At 61.0% G+C, this 17,920-nt stretch overlaps 1 protein-coding gene across 12 annotated transcripts in view; it reads right to left on the bottom strand.

Moving 5' to 3' along the window:
• Positions 1–1,705: 1,705 nt before the first annotated feature.
• Positions 1,706–17,920, bottom strand: part of SLC12A7 (solute carrier family 12 member 7) — a 98,169-nt gene continuing 81,954 nt past the window's right edge. For 4 of the 12 annotated variants that reach the window (XM_033178710.1, XM_033178705.1, XM_033178712.1 and 1 more), the window contains exons 18-25: positions 15,457–15,652; positions 14,660–14,859; positions 14,406–14,537; positions 11,609–11,716; positions 8,664–8,842; positions 7,872–7,886; positions 4,656–4,789; positions 1,706–3,771 (exon numbers count right to left, since the gene is read on the bottom strand). In XM_033178710.1, the coding sequence (XP_033034601.1) occupies positions 3,680–3,771; positions 4,656–4,789; positions 7,872–7,886; positions 8,664–8,842; positions 11,609–11,716; positions 14,406–14,537; positions 14,660–14,859; positions 15,457–15,652 (1,056 nt within the window). In that variant the 3' untranslated portion in view covers positions 1,706–3,679. The other 8 variants (XM_033178713.1, XM_033178708.1, XM_033178709.1 and 5 more) reach the window with 6 other exon arrangements.

Raw genomic sequence — 17,920 nt, forward strand, 5'->3', positions numbered from 1 at the left:
AACTCTGTAATTATAGGTAGGCTTTTTTGTTTTTCCATTTTACTGCTCTAAGAAAACCCCGAAGTTCAGTTCACGGTGACAGGAACACGAGGCTGCGTGAACCCAGCTTTATGGAGAGAAGCTGGGCTCTGTGTGAACAGCAATCTGTGGAGAAGCCACAGCCTTTGCCAGCTTATTTTCTGCTTCTCTGTGGACAATGTGCCCTGCTCCTGGGTGTTGACAGACCCCTCGGGACTGCCCAGTGGTGTCTCCTGTGAGCACAGGGAGGGATTTTCGGGGTTCCTGAGGCCAGAGCACTCACAGCATTTCCAGGCACTTCTGAGCCCCTGGAGGCACTGCCTGGCCTGGTGCTGGCAGCCCCTGGTTTGGCGATGACTGCATCTCACGTGGCACTTGCTTTGGGGATGACACGCGAGGAAGGTTCATTTGGGGGTGCAGTGATGTCACACGTGGCCTCACGCTGAGGGGACCTTGTTTGTTTAGTCCCGGGGGACCTATCAGACCCCCCCACCCCCCGCCCAAGTGACATCGCCAACTGGAGATCCCTGCACACCTTTTGGCCCAGGCTCAGCCAACCGACTGGGGAGGAGGGAGGCTCTGCCAGGCCTGGGCTTCAGCCTGCTTCACCTCTAGACCTTGGTGTTAAAAACGAAAACTGTCGGTGCAGATGAAACTCCAGCAAACACAAGACAGGAGCAGAGTTGCTCTGGTCTGGTGCTCAAAGAGCCCCGAAACAGGCGCTGACACCACTGCCAACTCCAGCTGCTGGGGCCTGCCTCACCCAGCAGGGCCCTTGGTGCCTGCCTCACCCAGCAGGGCCCTTGGTGCCTCAGGGTGCCACACTTGAGCCTGAACGAGGTAAGGGGAATGGGCAGGGCTTGGGTGTGTGTCCCCTCCAAGTCTCATGTTGAGATGTGATCCGCAGTGCTGGGTGGGGCCTGTGGGAGGGGTTTGAGCCAGGGGGGTAGAGCCACACACCAGGAGTGGACCTGCCGGGGAAGGGGCAGCTCTGTGTGTCGCACTTTCAGGAACCACAGGCCCTTCCCATGTGGCTGCCCGCAAGAGAGGTCTGATTCCGCACGTCCTCATCATAGACGTGAGGTGGCATCTCACCGCGTGTTAGAATGTGCTGTCCCCACTCAGGTGAACTCTCTGGTGCCTCCATCCTTACATAAATTATAAATCAAATGACTGGGCACGGTGGCTCACGCCTGTAATGCCAGCACTTTAGGAGGCTGAGGTGGGCAGATCACTTGAGGTAGGAGTTCGAGACCAGCCTGGCCAACATGGTGAAACCCCATCTCTACTAATATACAAAAATTAGCTGGGTGTGGTGGTGCACGCCTGTGATCCCAGCTACTCGAGAGGCTGAGGCAGGAAAACAGCTTGCACCCAGGAGGCAGAGGTTCCAGTGAGCTGAGATGGCGCCACGGCACCCCAGCCTGGGCAACAAGAGACTGTCTCAAAAATGAATACATAGATGGGGTCATTTTAACACACAGCACTAGGAAGTTTGGGGTAAGGTCAGTTCCAAGCTGATGACATGATTTGGAAGCCCTCGTCCGATTCATATGGTCACTCTCCAGCCACCTAGTTGGCTGTGGCTGGTCAGCCCTGACGCTCCCGCTAGAGAAGGGGCGGCTAGTACATTTTCTCCAGTTGTCTAACGTTTATGCTGAATGAGACTCGAGATTCTTCAATGGACTCAGATTTCATAGGACTTTATTTTTCTACTAACAAAATCATACAAAGACAGGGACACAGAGTCAATTATAAATGGTCGTAGTTACTGGTTACATGGAGTTGGTAACAGAAAGGATGCCTGTCAGTTGCTTGCAGAGGCTGCAGCCCAGGGTGGAGGCAGAGAGAGCTGAGCCCTCACGAGCCGTTTGGTGTGCGGGACTGAGTGGCCCTCAGAGGCATCCGGCACACAGGGCTGTTTTCCAACCACCAGCAGACATTCAGAGCCAGCACCCAGCGGCCACTGTGCCTCTAGCCTGCTCTCCTCTGGGTGCAGGGGACGCAGGACCTGCTGGCCCCATTCAGACACGGAGGAGAGTTTTGCTGCTCAACTCACGCTTAGCCAAGGCAGGCAGAGGCTGCGGGAACTGCTGAGCCCCGCTGTGATGTCCGGGACATGCTCTAGGCAGCCGTCACTCTACAGCAACGCCAGCCCTGGTGCGGAAACCACTGTCTGGAAGCACAAGCGCAGCCTCTGCCCTAATTTGAACTTCCTTGATGGGGCTGATTCCCTCGGGAGACCGTGCAAGCCGGACGCAGCCCGAGGCCTGGCCATCTGGGGCCTCCAGTACAGAAGCAACGTCTTTATGGACAACCTCCTTACCATGTAACTCCCTGGGGTGTTTAAATAAATAAATACACCACACACAAAGGAAGGCCCAAGTCGGTGCCACTGCTCGCAGTCTGCAAATGTCACCACAACATGTAAAGCAGAAACTCACCGCGGAAGTGCAAAGTGTGCTGGGCCCTTGAAAGATCTCTCTTCAGTGCCGCCGCCGCCGCCTCCACGCAAGGCACAGGCCATGGAGGGGACGCCCAGGACTCAGCCAGACAGATCCGACGCCAGGCGCCACTGCTGCCCAAGGACCTCCCACGCAGGGGCCGTGTCCACCTTCCCTGGAGCGCCCAGGTGGGGATGGCACGTGTGAGCCGGCTCAGAGGCTGAACCGTGCGCCATGCTCCTGGGGTGGGGTGGGGTGGAGAGTCCTGGCTGTCATGGGCCGTGTGGGGAACTCGGTGTTCATTCCGTGTGCGTGTGCCCCTGGGTTTCAGTGCATTCACCTGTGCGAGGCACTGTCGGCAGCGGTGGCTGTGGGCTGGGCCCTGTCAGTGCTTATGAAAAGAAATGGCTGGTTTTCTGAAGGCGGATGGAGACTCGGATGGCTACAAACACAGCCCGGCATGGCAGAGCCACAACTGGGGGCTCCTTCCTGGAGCATAGGCCCTGACAAACACACCGTGTTCACCACACACCCGAAAGATGATCCACCATATTCTGGAAAAGCTGAGTTCCCTTTCCAGATGGCCCTAGCCCACGCCTCAGCTCGTGAAATGTGGATCTGCTGAGCCCAGATGCTCCCACACGAGGGTGACACGGGCAGGGACAGAGTCCTCCAGCCTCACTGCCTTGAAGTGCAGAAACACAAAGACAGTCAAGGAACAGAGCGACTCGGAGGTGATCGGGGCCCTGAGCGGAGCCATGGCCAGGGCTGACGTTTCACCTTCTTCACCAGAGACAGCTTCAGCTCCGGGTGCTCTTCCAAGAATGTTCTGGATGGGGTAGAAATGAAACCTAACCACTGGGTAAGTCCAGCCAAGAAAAAAACTTTCAGAAACCAAGGCGAGGGCTCACTGGCTTCTTGTGACCTGCAAGAAGATCAGGCCACGTCCAGGTCACTCCTGCAGCAGCGTCTGCCCTCGGACGCAAGGAAATTGTCCAGCCGCGCCCTTGCTGGTTGAGCCTGTTGTTTAAGGCTGCTGAACAGGAGAGCCCCAGGTGACGGGCCTAGAAACTTCCATAGGAAGCCCCACGGGCAGGTTGGGTGGCATCACTGGGGGACAGGTGTGTTTGCTGTCTGTTTCCCTGGGCCAAGCTCAGGTACAGGCTGCCCACGTTGTCCTCCGTGCCCGTCCCAGCGTGCGGCAATGCTGTTGGGCGTTAGGAGTAGATGGTGATCACCTCCCGGCCACCACCCCTGACCAGGAGCACTCTGTTCAGCCCCTCGGTCAGGACCTCAAGAAACTCCATGTCTGTGGTCAACAGAGTTAAGGCCAGATCTGATCTCACCTGGGCGTGTGTAGCTGAAATCGTGTTGGGAGCGAGGTTTTATCCTCTTCCTAGTTAGCTAAGATTTGATTTGTGAAAGCCAGAGCCAAGGTGAGAAGAGGGTTGGGGATTAGAGAGACCCCCGGGCACGGAGAGGCAGGGTAGGGGAGAGAGAGGCCAGTGCTCAGGAAAGAGAAGGAGCACCATGGCCACAGGAAGGATGAGCAGAGACAACGACAGAGCCCACGGTGCTGACCCCACCCGACAGGGAACCCCAGCCAAGGGACTGGGTCCTTGCCAGTCTACAGGGGACCTGGGCCACAGCTCCTGACCAGGACCCGTGGAGGACATGCCCTCACTGGCCCCGGCTCTTGGTGCCAACCTGGAAGGGATGTACCAGGCATCGCCCTGTCTATGCCAATACGCCCAGATGCACCGCGGAGTTCTCCTTCCCAACAAAGCATGAATTCCCAAAGCTGCAGCTAATTGGGGCCTTAAAGCTGAGAGCTGGGCTCTTCACCTCCCACCATCGTCTGGGCAGGGTGGGGCCGACCCCCAGCGGAGGTCCCAGGTGCACAATAGGGAGCCTCCCAGCCCCAGGGCAGCCCTGAGCACCTGGGGACAGTGGGGCTGGTACTGTAGGTGGGCCCTCCCTCCCCCACACCAATGCCAGGGTTGGCCCCAACTCTGGCCCTGTCACCACTGGCCTCAGAGCCCCACTGCATTCCAGTCGCAGCTCCCAGGGCCTGGGGCTGAAGGAGAGGCGGGAAGCCAGGCTCGCTCACAGCACCCCCACAATCCCAGGTCTCAGTGAGAAACCACCAGGGGATGCCCACATGCCCAGCAGGCACACTGTGGGAAAGGATACAGTTCTCGTCTCCCTGCCGGTTTTTGGGGGGCCCTGGCATGTTGAGCAGGACCAGCTGTGCGTCCTGGGACTTGTTGAGGACGACGCCATTGAGCTTCACAGCCGTGTGCATCCGCCTGACGTTGGACTGGTCCCTGGGGGGGAGGTGGGTACGGTCAGCGGGCGGCAGGTACGCCCCACGCTCCGGACATGAGGCTGAGCCGAGCCCTGATGAGACGCATTTACACGTGCTGGGAAGGGCTGTGTGAGTCAGGATCAGGCGGCTCCTCTGACCCTGAAGGCTGCAGAGGCGGCTGCTCCGAGTGAGAGGCGCTGACTGCAGCGGGGCGGGTGTTCAGTAGTGGGAAGCTTTGGCCTCCAGGCACCTAGAACTCAGCACACTAAGGCTGCCAAGCTTCTAAGGGCTAGTCACACGACACAAACAACAAGCGCTTTCTCAACTACATCTCCGTCTGCGAAGCAGGCAGAACAGAGTGGAAGTCGTCTGGGTGTCCCGTGTGCCTGACGCCTTCGAGGCTGACACATTTCTCTTGACATCCATGGCGCTGCCCCTAAACCCCATGTCAGATGCTGCCAAGCACAGACCCGTCAGGCTGAGCACACGTGGCCTCCTCTCCGAGGGTCCTGATATGACTGGGTCCAGGGCCCAGAAGCTCAGGCCCCAAGCTCCCCCCGGCCTGTGCAGCCATCGCTGCTGAAGCTCCCGGGAGGGCAGGGTCTGCCGAGAACTCAGCTGGAGGCACAGGCGCTCACAGTGGCCACTATTGGGGTCCCTTCCCACAGCCCACCCTGCCCCTGCCTGGCCAAGGGCTAAAGGACAAGCACTTCCACTGTGTGGCCGTCCAGCCCCGGCCTTCCGTCCTCACTGACAATGCAGCTCTGCTCCACAGCCCTCCCTGTCTGCTCTCCAAAGCTGCCGTGGCCAGTCCATGTCTCAAAGCGTCCCTGGTGGCCTGGGCCCGGCCACAGCCCCCAGGAGACTCCCCAGCCAAGTAGGTTTGGGGACACTGCAGAATCATGCTGTGCAGTGCTCAGGCCCCTGCAGGAGAGAGCTTACCTCCGTCCTCTACCCCACGGTCCCCTCCCTAGGCAGGCCCCGAAACCGCAGCAGAACTGGCGTTCCAGGAAGCCACCTCAGGAAACGCCGGCAGAGGGCAGCACTAGGGGAGCACTCGCGTTTCTGTGTTGGAAAAACCCGGCCCGTGTGTGGACTTGCAGTCAGAGCGGGTCTCAGGCCAGCTACAGTCAGCACAGTCGTGACTGTGGCCCCCTGGGGAGGTCACCAGTGCCCTGGACGCAGAGGGGCGGCGGCGGACAGACAGAGAGGCCCCAAGGACGCTGTCCAGGCTCACGCCCTTTGATCCACTTGACCCTTAAGCCAAATAAACCTGATCACAACCACCAATTTCCAGGAGGAACACAGAGAGGCCTTTCATCTCCTCTCCAGCTTGGTCTAATTACAGATGGGGTCTCTGTCCACAGCACAGTCAAGGGGCTTTCGTTACAGGAACTTGGAACTTTGAATTTGACTTCTGGATAGACCACAATTACCAGTGTGTTTGGGGACAAAGAGCAACTCCAGGAAGTGAGACCAGGCCAGGGGCAAGGGGGGTCGGAGAGGGCAGCATGTCTACAGCCAGTGAGTGCTGGGGTGAAGCAGGGACCTGCCCCTTGGCTGCTGGCGGAGTATGCCGGCTGCCACAGCAAGGAGGACCAGTGCAGACACAGGCACAGAAAAGCACGCTAATGTGTATATGCATGCACACATACGTGCAGACACACTGACATGTACACACAGGCATGCAGTCACACTAGTACACAAACACGTGCACACAGTATCATGCACACACAAACAGGCGTGCAGTCATAATGTGCAAACACGTGCAGACACACTAACATGTAAGATATGCATAGTATGTGCAGACATGCATACTAACGTGTGCACACAGGCAGGTACATGTCCACCTGCAGGTACGCTGACAGGTACACGCGAGCACGCACACAAACGCACAGACATTCCTAAGTGCGCTCCCGGGGACGTCACAGTAAGCTGCGCACATCTCACACCTGCACTACCCAGAGAAGGTCAGGGCCCAACCTCCAGATCTTCTGAGGACTTCTCCTAGCCCAACCCCAAGGAACAGCTGGGCCAGGAGAGTCAGTGCCATCCCAAACGCACGCCCCATGTGAACACAAAGCCCACGCGTCGTCCATTCTGGCCCACATTCTCCTGACCCTACAGGCCTGCGGGGACCTGCCCCTGCCCTGGCCCAGGAGAGGCAAGCCCTGCTGCTGGGAGGAGGCACAGGTGCCACTGCAGGTCCCTGAGTGTGCGTGCCGGTGCACGTGTGTGTCAAACCCTACTCCTGGGTCTAGTCCTCATTCTGCAGCTTTAATTAATATGCTCTTCTGAAGGCACTTTCAGATTCACAGAATGGAGCAGGAAGTACAGGGATTCCCTGCACGCCTCCCACACAGCTGCAGTGTCTCGAGTCTGATTAATTCAGATTTCAGGGTTAAAGATAAAAAGGGAAGTGTGGCCACTCAGCCAAGGCGTTCCTCACTCAGGCCCCAGGCACTGCCTGCCCACAAGGAAAACACCGCCCAGGCAGTTACTGGCAGGGGCAGGCAGGGGACAGAGACAGCGTCGAGGACTCCCAGGGAGCAGCTTGGGGATCCGTCCAGGGCACTCCCTGCCACCCACCCCGGAGCTCAGACGCAGGCAGCTCCCGCCCCAGGGTCCGACCACACAGAGAACTGATCCGCAACCCTCTCCACCTGGAGACCGAACGGTCAGTCCCCAGGATGTACGGCTTTCACATGAAAGGCATTCCACGTGGGGATGCAACTCAGCTAGCGCCCGACCTAGAAGGACGTGGAAGGACTGACGGGCCCTGTGAGGCACGCGCCTCCCCTCCACTCCGGAGCAGCTCAGCCACCTCCCAGGTCTCAGTTCCTGGGCCTCACTTAGGAAGAGGCTTCAGGTGTGTGCTGGAGCCACCATGAACAGAGGGGAGCAAAGGCAACAGGAAATTGATGTGGAAGCCAAGGCAGCGCTAGCTAAACTCTGGCCACACTCGGATGCACACAGGCCAGCGTGCACAGGGCAGTCACAGGCTTGGAACACACACACACAGACACACACAGGCCATGCACACACAGGCACGCAGGGCAACCGGGCCTGGGAGGCAACCTGGTTACAGAGAGTGGACTTACAGGTTTCCCCATTCTCTATGCAGCAGAGAAAAACAAGAGTGCGTTACTGACTTCAGGAGTGAGCACCAGGGCTGTTCCAGACATCACAGCTGCCCGGGAGAACGCCGCCTCGTCCCACCCCACAGGGCCTGGGAGCCCCCAGTCCTTCCTAAGAATCCAGCTTTAGGATCTGGCTCCAACCCCAGGTGAGAGGTGTCTCTGGTGCTGTCACCCTGGGACTCAGAGACTGAGTCTGCAGAACCAGACCCACACCCCCAAGGACCTTGTCCAGCCCTGGTGTTCGCAGCCCAAGGCCACAAGTGGGAGCCTTGGTGTGGGGCAGGCCCTGGGGCAGCCTGAACTACCCACAGGGTGAAGGCCAGGAATTCCGTGCCCACTGGCACACGCCGCCTCGCCGCCACGGAACACTCATCTGCCTGCTGCAGTGAGGCTTGCACAGCAGAGCAGAGCAAGCCTGGCTGCAGGGCTGACTTCAGGGCCGGCCTATGTACCAGGGGGACCACTTGGCACCCAACTGTGTGGTTAACACTGGGGCCCAGCCTAGGTCCTAGAAGGACCCCTCAGCACCTGGCCTCAGCACTAGAAAGATCCCTCAGTGCCCGGCCACAGGGCGGAACTCAGGGCCCGGCCTTGGCAGCAGCAGGACCCCTCAGTGCCCGCTCAGGCGGCTCCCTATTCTCTAATGGGCCCACTGGCCTACGGGGTTGCCCCGAAGCTCTTAAGTGGTTAGGAAAGGGACTCTGTCCTGTCAGGTCAGCACTGCCAGGACCTGTCACATGCACGGACACTCACGGCTTCATGCTGAAGAGGTCTTTGAACCCAGACAGGCTGGTGTCTCTGTTCCTGTACTTCTCGGCAATCAGCTTCTCCCTGGTCCAGGTCATCTGCACCTTGTCTGGCGTAGGCGGCGCTTGGGTCCTGGCCGCTGCTGCGGTATGCGACGCAGTGTTCCTGTCGTGGATCAGCTGGGCCTGGTGGGCCCGGGATTCGTTGAGACCAGCCAGTTTCAAAACTCCCCTATCCGGGACCCAGCCTGGCTTCCAGCACCGGCCCTGTGCTGCCCCCGCAGCTGCCTCCCTCCTCCCAGGCTGCCTCCCTCCTCCCAGGCTTCCCGACCAAACGCTCACTTCCTCCTCCCATCTTCACCCTCTCACCGTCCCGCCCTGGCCCTGAACTGGAGAGAAAGGCCCCACGACCCAGTGCTGACAGGAGGGGACACGTGCTGGGAGAGTCTCCTCCCCACCTGACCGGGCTCCACGCACACTGTGTTCACCCCGACCACCCGCTCGCCCACACAACCAGCACGCAGGCGTCCCTGTCTCAGGGAGGCTCAGGGCAGGTGGGGCCGTGCCAGCATCCAGGCCCTGTCCCAGGGAAGCAGGCTGTGTCTGACTAGCCAGGGGACATCTGGGGGCCAGTCAGGCTGACAGGGGCCCTGTGGGGGCACCGCTGGGGCCAATGACAGGGCCAGCCCCATGGGTCACTTCGGACAATCCGAGGAAAATGAGAACACCGTCCGCCCCTCGCTGTAGGTGCCGAAGGGGAAGTGGTGCCCTCACTGCAAGGTCGCAGCAATGGCACAGTCCCTGGTGGTTGAACACTCTCCACGGGGTCCTCCCTCCCTCCCTGCACCCTTCACGCCCTCCTGCTGTTGTGGCCAGTCTGAAGGGGAGGCCAGTGGGAGCTCCCAGACACGGGTGCCACCTTGGAAGTTACATTTACACATGTGCCGGAATGGCCACCTCTCCCACCGTGGCTGGAGCCCTGCCTGAGTCTGTGCCGCAGCCCGGGGGAGCCGCTCATCTCAGGGGCATCAGGAGTCTGCAGCCCTGCCTGAGTCTGTGCCGCAGCCCGGGGGAGCCGCTCCTCCCAGGGGCCTCAGGAGTCTGTGAACCCCGGGATGATTTTAAAAAGCCAAAGGCCCAGAGTGATTTCACTGGACCAGGTTCTTCCTCCCCAAATAAACATGCTTAACTTGGATGCCAGTCCTTCCCGAAAGGGAAGAGGTTGGCACAGACGGAGGAGGGCCTGGGGCTGCCTCCCTCTCTGGACATGGACAGCAGGCCCCAGGCCTCTACTCACTGTGGCTGGCCCTGCAGCCACCTCACAGCCCGGCCCGGCCTAAATTTCCCACGGCCTTGAACGTGAAACCAGAGCCCAAGGGCTGCCCGCTCTCAGCAGAGCCAGCGCCACCCACCTGGCCCTGAGGGGCCACCGTGTAAGGCACTAGAGGGTGCCCAGCCAGCGTCTGCACAGCAGCTCAGCCAAACCCCAGCCTCCGCAGAGCAGCGACATCTCCAACCCCGCCCTGGCCCAGCAGGGGCCCTTCGAGCTCGAGCTTGCCGCTCCCACTCCCGGTCCCTCCTCGGTCAGCATTTGCCGACTCTCCACACTGAACTTCCCATCAAGCCGTGGGTGGATTCTTGCTCCTGGCTGGACCCGGGCTGAACCCTTGTGACACCAGGCGACCCTGCTGAAGCTTAGGGACCTGGCCTGGACAGAAACGGAGGATGTGGGTCCTCCCAGCACTCCTGGCTGCCCGGGCCCCCATGGAAGGGGTCTCTGTCCACAGACAAGCTGGGCGTCCCCCCTGGGTCCTGCATCTGTGCCCACCCTGACCTGCCCAGGGTCTGGGAGCGGGCAGAGCCGCGCTTCTCTGTTGGGGAGGGCAGTGGTCACTGCTTAGTGATTCCAGCTGGCAGCGCATATGGCCCTAGACACAGACCCGTGTACTGCAGGTTCCTGCTGAGGCCGAGGCCCCAGGGCAGGCAAAGCCTCTGTCCCTGCCGCCGCTGTCACTGTAGTCTCAGAAAACCATCGCCTGCACCTGGTCTGCAGACACAGACACGCGTGTGATGTCAGCCTGGTGGGAGCCACGAAGACCCCACGAGGCCGTGACCTCACAGAGCTGAGCGTCCTGCTACCAGGCAACCCCCACACCATCCTCCGGTGTGAAGTGACCCCAGAAACGCCTGCCCTCGGGGTCTCACAGTGGCCACGGAGCCCAGCCCAGTGTAACTCAGGTGGACACACCTGGACATTCTCAGCAGCCTACAGGTACCCATGGAGCCAAAGCCACTGCAGCTGGGCGGGCAGCTTCCACGTGTGGAGGCTGAGCAGGTCTGCGTTGGTGGCAGGGTCTGGTGGCACCTCCTCTCCAGCTCACTTCCCTCCCTCCACACACACTCACTCTCCCCTCCCACTTGCTCTTGGATAGGAGGACAGAATCTGTGCACACTGTGTGGAAGGGCGCTGAGGGGCTCCAGGCTTTCAGGCTGTGAGACGAAGCAGCCATCGTAAGAAGCTGCAGGCACTCATGTGGGCACTCATGCAGGCGCTCATCTGGCTCAGAAGCTGCTGACCCTGTCAGAGGGCACCACCCTTGGGGAGGGTCCCCACGTCTCCTGCCTGCATTGCTGCTCAGTTAGAAAAGCTAAGTTCAAAGGTCCCGGCCCCGTCACTTCCTGTACATGAGCGTGCATCTGGCAGGCCGCCGTCCCTCTAACCAGGCACTCGCATGCCCAGGCTCCAATGAGCTCTGGCTCTGACCCCACTCCTGCGCTCCTGCAGGGCCTCTGCCACCTCCACGCGGACCAGGGACTGAGACTGCAACGCAGCACCTGAGGAATGCTCCCTGGAGGACCCTCCTGGGCTGCAAGAGAGTCCCAGGAAAGACTCAGCGAAGCCGGCTGTACTTCTCAGAAAGCCTGGTCTTTGTGGCCGCGGCCCCCACGCACCTCTCGCTCCCGCTCGTTCTTGGACAGCTGCATCTGCTTCAGCATCTGTGACCTCTGCTCCATCATGAGTGTCCTCTCGTAGGTGAAAGCAGAAATGTCGTTTTCAACCTAGAAAGTTCCCAAGCACATAGTAAGCCCGGTGTGCAGAGAACCATGACCGCCTCCAACACCACCCCGGCACCCAGAGACTGAGCTGCCCTGAGCGGTGGGAGAGGCCATATGTCCCGGGCCCCACAGGCCCCCTCTGGCTCTCAGGCCCCCTCTGGCCCCCGCCCAGTGGCCAGGAAGGTGTGAGACAACGGGCAGTCACGCTGCACACACACTCTGCTCACGTCCCTCCCCGGGACCCTCCGACCGGGCACAAGGGCAGCTGTGAGGACAAGGCCGCAGTCACAAACCAACCCAGCGCACGCAGCTCAGGGCAAGGCACTGCCCCGTGGGGCTGCAGGATCCACGCCCACAGATGTCACTGTCTATGCTCGGGGGACTCGGCACCACGGGAAACCCACCCAGGACACATGGAGAAGCCACAGCACAACCTCAGCGCCCACCGTGCGGGACCCTGCGTCTCACCCGCTGCACCCGCCGTGCGGGACCCCTGCGTCTCACCCGCTGCACCTGCCGTGGGGGACCCCTGCGTCTCACCCGCTGCACCCGCCGTGCGAGACCCCTGCGTCTCACCCGCTGCACCTGCCGTGGGGGACCCGCTGCACCCGGCTCATGGGAGTTGGGAGCAGCTGTGCCTGTTAAACACCAGTGTTTAAAACAGCACACCGTATCGGGCGCAGCGGCTCACACCGGTCATCTCAACACTTTGGGAGGCCGAGGCGGGTGGATCACTTGAGGTCAGAAGTTTGAGACCAGCCTGGCCATCATGGTGAAACCCCATCTCTACTAAAATACAAAAAAAAAAAAATTAGCCAGGTGTGGTGACGCGCACCTGTAGTCCCAGCTACTTGGGAGACTGAGGCAGGAGAATTGCCTGAACCCAGGAGATGGAGGTTCCAGCCTCAGGGACAGAGCGAGACTTTGTCTCAAAAATTTTTTAAAAAAACAAACAACATGCCAGACTGAATGGCAGTGGCCCACACACCCCTCTCCAGCCAGGTGACACTTTGGGGCCAGGGCCACGGCGGGGTGGGCAGCACCAGCCCTGCCAGAGATGTGGCCGGGAGCATCGGGGGTGCTGGGAGCTGCAGGTTCCCGGACTTCAGAGCTAACAACCCCTGCTCAGGAGCTGGTGAGCTGCCTCTGGCACCACGGGGGTGCTGGGGTGCGGCTGGGGGTGCGGCAGGGGCCATGGGCTCACTTTGCCTGTTTCCTCTGGGCCCCAATGGCCGCCCCACCTGGTCCCCTGGCAGGGCTGGTTCTCCCAGGCAGCATTTTGTTACCATTTTACTAAGTGGTTTTATGACTTGGAAATAATGTTATTCATACAACTATTAGCACCAATAACTCCTACAACCTTAACCTGCAAAGCCTCGTCCAAGCAAGACAAACTCCAGCCATCGTCCCTGAAGACACAGCCACGAGCAAATGAAGCCCAGTGTAGAAAACTGGGCAGAAGACCGCCCAGGGTCACGCAGGCCCGCGGCCCTCGACCTAGGAAAGGTCCTACAGGGCAAGAGGAAAAACCGAGTTCCACGGGAACTGATGCAGAAACACAGAAGGTTGTCGGTGGGGAATGAGGCCACGCCTGGCCTCACTCACAGCCAGACACAAACCCGGAGCAGGTGCTTGGGGCCTCGGCCATACCCAGGGCTGGGGGGCTGGGGAGACCGCACCTCCCAGGCTGCTGCAGGGGCACCGATGGCTTCCTGGGGGACAGCATGACAGTCTCTATCCAGCTTTATGTCTCCCTAGCACACACCTCCAGGAGTCCAGGCCACCAAGGGCCTGCAAAACCGTGCGCTGGGGTCACGGGAGCCAGCAGAAATCAGGACTTTGCGGGTTCTGACTTCAAGGCCAGTGTTGTTGGTGTGATCCACATGGGGTCAAAACCCACAAAGTCCCGGGACCGCCAACAGGACCGGAGGGGAAGGCACAGCCGTGGATCCGGGTGGGCTGGTCAGGAGCAACAGCGTGGTTCTATCCAGCACAAGGGGCCCACCAGACCCCCAGGGTCCAGAGCTCTATGCTTGGGGGCCGGGAGCAAGCGCTCCCACGCCAGGCCTCTGCCCATCAACCCCGTCCTCTCCAGGCTTGAAGGACGGGACGAGTCTCTGTCCAGGCCCTGCCTGCAGCGGACTGAGGGGTTGTCTGTCCTAGGCGACGGCTGCGGCCTGGCCTCGCTCTGACCAGTGCCCTTCTTCCCCAGTCCCGACTGCTGACGTGGGGTTTCTAGCCGTGGGACTGGGCCCATCTGGGGAGAGCACCCAAAACGGGAGGTGCTCAGAGGTGCACCCACCATGGCAATACCACTGAGGCGTGAGGTGCACCCACCATGGCAATGCCACTGAGGCGAGGTCCTGGACAGGGTCCCGGGCCGAGGAGGACATGAGACCATGGGGGACACGGAGACACCGACACCGGCTCTAGGACAACACCCCGCCCAGGTGACACGAGGTGTCAACAGGGACACACGGGCTCTGTGCTCTCTGCAATGTCCCGGCGATTCCAAAACCAAGCCTCCTCAACCGCCCCGCAAGGCCCAGCAGTCCCCACCACAATCGCCACCACCTTCTCCTCCCCACCTCCACCTCCACCTCCACCTCACGAGACCCACAGCCCTCCCCCTTCACCCCCACCTCCTCCCCCCTTCCCCTCCGACCTCCTCCCCTCAAGCCGCAGGCCTCACCATCTCCACCACCTCCACCTCGGCACTGATGCGCAGGTGGTACAGGAACATCTGCAGGTCCTTCTTCATCTGGATGCTGTTGTCGTCCACCTGGGCCACCGTGAAGATGCGCATCCGGCACTTCCTCCACACCTGGAGACGGGGCGGGTATGGCTGCGGGGCCTTGGAGGAGCCTGCCGGGCCCACGGCGCGTGGGGTAGCCATGCTCCGGCTGGTGCGTCCCCGTCCCCACCCCTGTTCCCGTCACACCCCACCTTGTGCTGGCGCAGCAGGAAGGGCAGCAGCATGAGCATGCCGCCATCGTGCACGATCCACCACACGTCGATGCAGCCCCCGCTGAAGCGCTCCTGGTTTTGCGGAAACGAGTCGACGTTCTTGGCCACCAGCAGAGCCTGGTGCGCGGTGGTGGTGTCGCGGACGGTGTCTGTGAGAGAGGCGGCCGTCTGCAGGTCACCTGAGGCCAGGGTGCGGGACGGGCCTCGGTGGAAGTGTCTGGCCTCCCCTGGGACTCACAGCCAGCGCGGGGGCGGGCACAGCGAGGCGAGTGGCGTCCCCGCAAAGCCCCCACCCTCACTCCGTCAGCTCCTCCAAGGCCCAGCCAGAGACTCACAGCAGAGTTCAGTTGCTGGTCATATGCCCAGGGACTCCCCCAGCCCCCGCGGGGCTCTGGGAGAAGGGGAGGGAGTGCCTGGACACTTTCAGATGGCCGCTCCCCGGCCAGAGCCTTCCACAGCCTCAGAGCACACACCCTCAGGCCGGCAGCCTCGAGGCCCGTCGGGACCTGACAGCGCACAGGCCTGGGAACTTCGAGGGGACAGTGAGCGGACGGCAGGGGGACAGCGAGCGGACGGCGAGGGGACAGCGAGGGGACAGTGAGGGGACGGTGAAGGGAAGCTGAAGGGACAGTGAGGGGATGCAGAAGGGACAGTGAGGGGACGGTGAAGGGAAGCTGAGGGGACAGTGAGGGGATGCAGAGGGGACAGTGAAGGGACGCTGAGGGGATGAAGAGGGGACAGTGAGGGGATGCCGAGGGGCCACCAGCCATACCTACCCACAAAGTTCTTCCAGGAGAAGGGGTTGTCCTCCTGCTTCCAGGACGCAGGCCAGGCCATGAGCACTGTGTTGTGCTTCAGGCCGCCCAGGCCGGCCGACTGGATCAGGTGGGACATGCCGTCCCGCAGGCTGGACGACACCACCAACTGGCAGAAACCCTTGGCCTTCTCTGCACTCATTAGGGCCCGTATGTTCTGCGGGAGACAGGACAGGTTAGTGCTACGGCCCCCAAGAAGGAGTGGGGCGTGCAGACCCACACCCACCACCTCCGTGGACCCAGCAGGAGGGAAGGCCTGAAAGCTCAATGGTGTGCCGTGGTGCTCCAGGCCACTGTGTGCGTGTGCGCGAGTGTGTGTGTGTGCGTACTCACACACTGGGGAGAGACACGCAGAGCAGGTGCGACTGATGCGTGTGCAGGTGATGTGGAGGGCTGCTCTGGGCACATAACGCCAGGCAGTTCTCTGAGGTGAACCACAACATCCTAGACCCACCCCCCACTTCACTTGGATTCTCTGGGGCAGGTTCATACACCTGGTCCCTCAGAAACACCTGAAAACGGGTCAAATTAGGAACTCTTCAAAGAGACGCCGTAGGGTCCAGGATGAAGCACCTTAAGAGCAATGGCGGCAGCGGAGGGGGGGCTCGGGGGGGTCACAGCTGTGTGCATTCTCCTCCCGGGGTGGGGGGGCCACTGCTGTGTGCATTCTCCTCCCAGGGTTGGGGGGGCACTGCTGTGTGCATTCTCCTCCCGGGGTTGGGGGGGCACTGCTGTGTGCATTCTCCTCCGGGGTTGGGGGGGCACTGCTGTGTGCATTCTCCTCCGGGGTTGGGGGGGCCACTGCTGTGTGCATTCTCCTCCCGGGGTGGGGGGGCCACTGCTGTGTGCATTCTCCTCCCGGGGGTGTCTGAGTGGCTCGACTCCACGGGGGGGGGGGCGCACAAGCGTGGCCGAGGGCCTGCCACACACTAAAGCCACATGTGTGTGGACACAGGCCTTCCACCCTCTGATCTTCACGCAACCTCAGGCCCTGGAACCCCAGGGAATGCCCCGCTGGGTCTCAGCCTTGTGTGGTACCAGTGGCCCCTTCCCGCCTGATTCTCCCTTTTGGAGCAAACATGCCTCTCCCGGACTGTCTCCTGCTGCGTTCTGGGATATAACCACTTCCTTGCTTGCACAGATCTACAGACAGAGCAGTTCTGTCCAGGATGGACCAGATCCCGCATTTCACTGGCTTCTGGTTTGGATGCTTAGAGGATGAGATTTGGGAGCTCTGAGAGACGAGATTTACATGAGACTTGGGACTCAGCTGGTCTGTGCAGGGCTGAGACTTCAGGAGACGCTGGGATAGGGTGAACATACTGTACACGTGTATCAGATATGAATTTCAGGGCCCAGAGTGCAATTGCAGTGGGTTGAACGGTGGCCCCCAAAAAGAGGATACCACATCCCGGCCCCGGGAACCAGAGAATGCGAGCTTATTTGAGAAAACCGTCTCCGGGGATGTATTGAAGAATCTTGTAATTAAGTGATGATCTTGAGAGAGCCTCCTGGGTCAGAGCTGGGCCCTGAGGCCACTGACAAATGACCTTACAGGATGAAGGCAGGAAGAGCTCTCAGACTGGGAGGAGGCGGCTTCGTGCAGGCATGGACAGAGGCAGAGGGACCGGCGCCCAGGGTCGCCTGGGGCCCCCAGAGCTGGAGGAGGCGTGGGGGTCCTCCCAGGAGACTCGGGAGGCAGCGTGGCCTGTGGTCTCCTTCATCACAGACTCCCGGGCTCCAGAACTGGGAGAGAACAGACGCCCTTTGCTGTGAGCCGTGTGGTCTCTGTCCCGTCACGGCAGCCCTGGGCCACTCGGAGACCAGAGCCACCACCTGCCTCCTTTGCCGAGATTCCAGTGGCCCCTATGTCAGCCTGACTGGTGTCCTCACCCCCTACCCTGGCTCCCACCTAGAGCTCCACCAGCCCTTCACACACAAAACACCACCCAGTGTTCTCCCACAGCCCCACTCCTCCTCGGGCACCCCTCGCCCACACTCCGCTCTGCAGACACCTCCACCTTCTGCCCAGCTGCCTGGGGCGACGGGACAGGATGCGGGGCCAGCAGATACGCTCCTCTTTGAGACTTTCACTTAGGTCAGGAAAGGCCTGAGCATGTTACCCCCAAGGGGCGCCAGCCAGCAAGCAGAGGCAGGGGCCCCAGCGAGGCAGAGACCAGCTGGAGGTGGAGGCTGCGGGGTGGACACAGCGGCCCCGGGCAGGAAGGCGCCGGGAAGCGTCTGCCTCGGGGGTCAGGTGGGAGCACGGCTGTTTCAGCAAAGGCCGCACAGCGGCCCCTTTATGTGGCTGCTTCTCATCCCCACGAGACCCCTCTGAGGGCAATTCAGGCTCTCTGTTCCTGGGCCCCCATCTGGCCGGAGACCAGAGCCCAGGGAAAGCGCTGTTCAGGATCAACCAAGTTTG

This window comes from Trachypithecus francoisi, unplaced genomic scaffold, assembly GCF_009764315.1.
Source record: "Trachypithecus francoisi isolate TF-2019V2 unplaced genomic scaffold, Tfra_2.0 Lachesis_group2, whole genome shotgun sequence".
NCBI lineage: Eukaryota > Metazoa > Chordata > Mammalia > Primates > Cercopithecidae > Trachypithecus > Trachypithecus francoisi.